The sequence below is a fragment of the Dermacentor andersoni genome, chromosome 9 (genome assembly GCF_023375885.2).
Source record: "Dermacentor andersoni chromosome 9, qqDerAnde1_hic_scaffold, whole genome shotgun sequence".
In the NCBI taxonomy this organism is placed as follows: Eukaryota; Metazoa; Arthropoda; class Arachnida; order Ixodida; family Ixodidae; genus Dermacentor; species Dermacentor andersoni.
In genome coordinates this window covers 129,932,453-129,938,443 of record NC_092822.1, presented here as the reverse complement: position 1 = coordinate 129,938,443, position 5,991 = coordinate 129,932,453, and the positions used below count along the sequence as shown (strand labels likewise).

At 45.0% G+C, this 5,991-nt stretch overlaps 1 protein-coding gene across 1 annotated transcript; it reads left to right on the top strand.

Moving 5' to 3' along the window:
- The first annotated feature begins 706 nt into the window (after positions 1-706).
- On the top strand, positions 707-2,540 carry LOC126529687 (solute carrier family 35 member G1-like). The gene has a single exon (XM_055069895.2). It carries the CDS (start codon positions 737-739, stop codon positions 1,535-1,537), a length of 801 nt encoding a protein of 266 aa, XP_054925870.2. The 5' UTR covers positions 707-736; the 3' UTR covers positions 1,538-2,540.
- The last annotated feature ends 3,451 nt before the right edge of the window (positions 2,541-5,991 follow it).

Here is a 5,991-nt window from a genome sequence, read left to right as displayed (position 1 = left end):
GACTGCATGAAACAAACGATTATATGTTTCTCAACAGGGATCCTTTTCTATGATATTAAATGAGAGTTTCTTTACATTCTTGTGTAGTGTTGTAGTCGTAGTATTCATGGTCAACTTTGTCATGCCATTTTGGTTATGCGCTGCGCTATTATTCATTTCACAAATGTTTTTCTTTTGCAGTACCTTCCTTCCAATGTGCAAAAGTGTGATGCATATGACATAAAGAAATGCTGGCAAGGCCACAAGGCTGTTAGAAGCCACAAGAAATCGATAAATCAAATCGAATAAGCATTATCTGCGAGAGACCATTTAACTACGTCAAAGTGGGCCCTTTAATTATTGTAGAATTGCAAATGCTTCATCTTATACTGCTTTCACTCACAGAACCAAGGCTACGCTCAATGTGTATTTTATCTGTGCGTGACATCTCAAGTTAGGGGTTTGCTTGCAGATGTTCACCTTGATCCTAACTAAACGTTTGGATTGAGGAGAATATCAATGTTTGCTTTATCTTTCTCAAAGAACTGCGTTTTCCTTAGTTTGAAGTTGGGTTTTGCTGACAGAATTCATTATATAGTCTTGTTCTATTTCCGCACTCCTCATTTTTAATACTGTCATGCTTGTTCTAGGGCGCAGCATGTCTATTGTGTTTTTGTACTGTTGATGTAGCCTAAGACGACATTGCAGCTACATCCCAGCGGCTGAGCTTGGAGTGGTGCGCTTCCTGGGAATACTGATGTTCACTGCGCCCCTGGTGATGATCAGTCGCATGCATCCACTCGGGACAGAAGGCGTGCGGGCGCTGCTCGTCTTGCGAGGCCTTCTGGGAGCCACGAGCCTGTTCCTGCGGTTCTACGCCATCCACCACATGCCCATCGCCGACGCGTCTGTCATCATCTTCAGCGTACCCGTGTTCGTGTCCGCGCTAGCAAGGATCTTCCTCAAGGAACCGTGCGGTCTTTTTCACGTAGTTGCTGTGCTTGTCACCCTGGTTGGTCTTGCGCTGATCACAAAGTTACCATTACTTTTCGGCGGAGTGTCAGAAGCAAGATTCCTGCAGAGTCGCGGGGTGATCGCTGCTCTTTCTTCGACAGTGTTTGGCGCGAGCGTCTACATTGTGGTGCGCAGGCTCCGAGACATCCACCACTCGGTAATAATGTTCAACTTCGCCTGGGTCGCTATTCTGGAGACAGGTGCCATCGCCCTGCTTACCACGTCGTTGGTGCTTCCCCGCACGGCCTTTGACGGCTGCCTGCTCGTTGCTCTTGGTGCTTTCAGCTTCGGTGGGCAGCTACTTCTGACGCGTGCCCTACAGCTAGAACAGGCTGGACCCGTGTCGATGGTTCGATCAGCCGCTGACATAATATTCGTGTTTGCTTGGCAGGTGGCGTTCTTCGGTGAAGTGCCTGATCACTATACCGTGTCTGGTGCCGTCCTTGTCAGCACTTGCCTAGTCTTCACAGGTTTGCGGAAATGGATTCTTGGTCTTCCCGAGAATTCGGGCATGCGGGCAAGGATGGCGTGGCTACTCTTGTAAAATCAGGGATACTGTTGGAATCGCCGAGGTACAGTCAATTATTAATCGGAATAATAAAGCGGCAGCCAAAGCCACTTCATAATGGTGCATTGATGATTGCGTCAGATATGTTACATGACGTTCTCCGCTGCATAGAGGAAGCGTGCCCAAATTTACATAAACAATCGCCAAGAAAAATCAGTAGGTGCCATAACGAAAAGCGTCAATGTAGGAGCAGTGCACCTTAAAGGATGATAGGAGCCGTGAAGGCAGGAGGCTTCTTGAGTGCTCCTAGTTGTTTCGTTATGCGCGCAAATAAATTATTTCCCCCAAAAAATTATGCATTAAACAACGTTTAGTTCACGTAAACTGCTCCAGCTCGTTCAGAGCCTCTTGGTGAGAGCTACCTCGGACCCTGTAAAGAAGTTGAGCTGCTTCGATACTTAAGACTGCAAGTGAAGTGTAAAACACAGATACACGTAGGTTACACCTCATTCACTCCTATACTTGCCCGTCTGAATGTGCTACATGTATTTAAAATACGAACACGTCATGTGCTTTTGTTTTCTGCGCGTAAAAACGCGCAAAACGCGTAAAAACATCAACGCGTAAAAACATCAATCCATGATTATCCTAATGTGCCTCACCTAACGGTTGTTCTACTAGGTACTCGTCGTCATGGTTCACTTGCTATGGTGGTGGGCGGCTTTGCAAGAGAACGCGGGTTCGATTTCTGGCTGCTGTGACCGCACATCAAAACTAGTGTAAATAAAAAAAAAGATCGTGTACTATGCTTTTAACGCAAGTCAACAATCCCCAAATAGCCCAAATTACTTGGCAACCCTCTGCTTCAGCGTTCCTCACAAACCACTGGGCAGTTTGCCACATTAGACTTCACAAGTTGTGTATTGAAGTATGTGTAAAAAGAATTGCAAAAGTTTCCATGGCAAAAAATTGAATGCATAAATTGTCATTTTGTTCTGTACAATGCGGTCTCATTTGTTGGTGTGAGCACTGAAATTGATGTGCATCCTTGTACAGGCGTTGCGACCTGCGGGTTTGTGTGTGAAGAAAATTAGATCCTTCGGGAGAAAATCTCCAAAACTTACTTAAACACACGCTCACCAAATTTAATTTACGACTGGCTCAATCAGCCTCCTTAAATTGTGGATATACACAACTATGGCGGCACAATGGCCGCAGACTATAAATAGCACGTCTACGCGTCCGAGCTATCACGATATAAGTTTCCCTTTTTACCCTTGCTACTCAGACAGAAATAACCTTCCCTGCTATGCTGCCGCCATCACATGTTATTCCGAAATTCCGGAGCTAGTTACCAGTTCTACTTCAAATTATTCACCTAAAACCAATATCAGACTTTTCGTTCCTTAGCGCTATTTGCCATTGGCTGGCCTCCTTCAGTATTATTATGTACAGCATCAGCATTGCCTTCACATCGCTCGGAAGAACAACTACAGCATAAGAGATATTTTGGGAACATAAATGACTGCATGTTGTTTAAACGAGAAGAAAAGGAGTTAACCGAGGGGCCCGATCTTTATTAGCCATATCGCAAGAAGCCAACACTGACACCAAGGACAACATAGGGAAATTAGTCCTGCTTAATATATGAAATAAAGAAACGATAAATAAATTGAAATAAAAGTGGATGAAAAAACAACTTGCCCCAGGTGGCGAACAATCCCACAACCTTCGCATTTCCAGTGTGATGCTCCACCAATAGAGCTACGGAACGGCTCCGCGGTAGCACTATCGGTACAGCATCGCACACGGAATCTGAAGGTTGTGGGATCGTTCCCCACCTGCGGCAAGTTGTTTCTTTTTTCATCCACTCTCATTTCCATTTATTTATTGTGCCTTTATTTCATTTATTAAGCAGAAGTAATTTCCAAGATGTTGTCTTTGGTGTCAGTGTTTGTTTGCTTCTTACAAGACGACTAATAAAAAAAAGTACAGTTATACAGGTTCATCAGACACTTTCGATCACTGCCCCATATTCTGCGTGACAGAGTTTTAAAAGGTCAGTTGTCTTCAATCATTTTGTTCTCGGATGCTCAAGGTGAGGAATAAACTTGAGTTCACTATCTAGCAGGATTCCTAGAACCTTAAAAGGCTGCTCACCAGGTCTGGTCATTTAGAGTTGACAAGCGCCGTGCATACAATGCGCGTCAACGATCATGTCTGCTAAGTATTACGTCACTACGGGGCACGGATAGAGCTGTAATTTTATACCGAACGCCGTTTGCGCTTCTCACGGGCGTAACGCCCCAAGCCGGAAGGATGACGTATACGTGCTAGTGCTCCTGCGTACATTTGTCTTTGTTGTGACGCAGCTCTTAGTGATTCGTGACTTCGAGAATTATTCAATGCTACAACCCTTTCTACCGTGATCCAGCGCGCGATCATGCTCTGTGATCCGTTTGTGTCTGCCTCAGTGTTCGTGTAGCACTGACATATACAGCTAGTCAGTTGTTCTCGTGCAGAGCGCGCACACTTGCGCGCTGCGCGAAACGAGACTAACACAACAGCCCACGCACGACACCGTCAGCGGACGTGCGGCACGTAGCAAAAAGGCGAGTAAAAAAAATGAAGGCCAGACCCGTGACGTATGCGCCGTAGGATCCTCGAGGTCCGGTATGGGAGAACGCAAGGAAGGAATTTCGCTTGCGTAGGCTAGACGGTGCAAGTGGCGAGAGTGTCTCTCTTGGAAGTGGCACTCAACTGTTGAAATTATTGGTTCGAAGAACCGAAACATTTTTATCTTGGCAAATACTGAACCAATCTGAAAAATTCTTGCAGCTGAATGCTCCTTAGCGATCACGTAACAACTTTAAATATGTAACCATAATTTTCTATTGGGCTCGCTACTCACAGATAGTGCATGTCCATTGATTTCAATACTTGGAACTGGCGTTACGGTTCTCTTGTTTCTCAAGAGTACACAAGTGCTCTTCTTAGAGTTTACTTCAAAACCACTTCACGTGCCCATTTGGACAATCTGTTTATTGCAAGCCGCACTTGTTCGCAGATGGCAATATTACATTGCTTGTCTATATGCGAATCGTCGACATAAACCGAATAATACATTGTGGGACGAATTAGTGTATGAATGAAGCCAATAAAGTTTTACAATAAATAGTATTTTTACCTACAATAAAGACACACCCACCTGGAGCAAAGTGGTCCCTTGGATGAATGACCTGCACATTCTTACGCGAAATGTGCGATTAAAGAAATAACTTTCGATTGTGTTTAGCATGTTGCCACGCACACTACTTGCCAAAAAATCTCGGAGAATTACAAAGTGCCATGTCGTGTAGTAAGCTTTCTTTAGCTCTCGAAGTACTGACAGACACAACTGCTTATGTATAATATCGTCCCTAAATTATGTGTACGTTAAGGCGGACAAGGTAGTCAATTGTGGACATACCTTCTCAAAAAAGCACACTGTAAGCTGTCCAGCATTTTATTGTTTTCTAGGAAGCAGACTAAGCGCTAGTTTAGCTTCTTGTCGAGCCGATTGTACAGACAGGTTGTTAGCGCTAATGGCCTGTAGCCGACGAAAGAAGCTATAGGGGATTCTTGGCGCGGCATCTCCTATTGTGTTGCTGCAGCGCAAACTGAACGACAAAGACAACAGAAAGGTACACCCGTGGGCAAACGTATACGGGCCAGGGATTGCGCAATAAAGCCTATTTTTTCTACTGCTTGTGAATGCAAGTTCAAATTGAGGACTGCAGTCCAAACTTGGAATTGCGAACATTGTAGCGTACTCATCAATTTCAGTTTATGCGCGATAAGTACTAAGAAATTTAGTTTTTTCAGCGACCCTGTTGTCCGTACACTTTTGCTCCTGGGTGTACACTTGACACGCACGCAGTGCTAACTTTCAACAATAGATTTATTTCTGGTTTTCGTCACTAAATACTCTCGACACATCATACAACACGTGTGAACTCTCGGTAAAGAGTGTTAGGCAAGGATGAACGAAGAGAGGAAGAAGATCGCGAGACGATGGCTGCTGCGTGCTGTTGCGGGTCATCCATTTTAACTACTCGGAATCATTTTCTAAATATATTGCAAATATATACTTCTACACTCCTAAAATCCCTGTAAAATAATGGTGAGAAGTGCAGGGTACCACAGCTGGAAACGGAGCTCCGCAGTGGATGTCGCATCACCGTGAGCACCATGAATGACGGTGAGCCCTCGGGATCTACGTAGTTGCCGCCTCCTACACCACCGTCGCATGTGACGTCGCTGTCACCTTCAGTTGTCTTTGTGCAACCCAAGGATCCTGGAACTTTCTGCGGGATCAAAGGCGTGGACGTTGAAGAGTGGGTGGCCATGTATGAACGTGTGAGCGGAATCAACAGATGGGACCCTACGCTTATGTTAGCTAACCTGTTGTTCTACCTAAGAGACATGGCAAAAGTGTGGTACGAAAACCA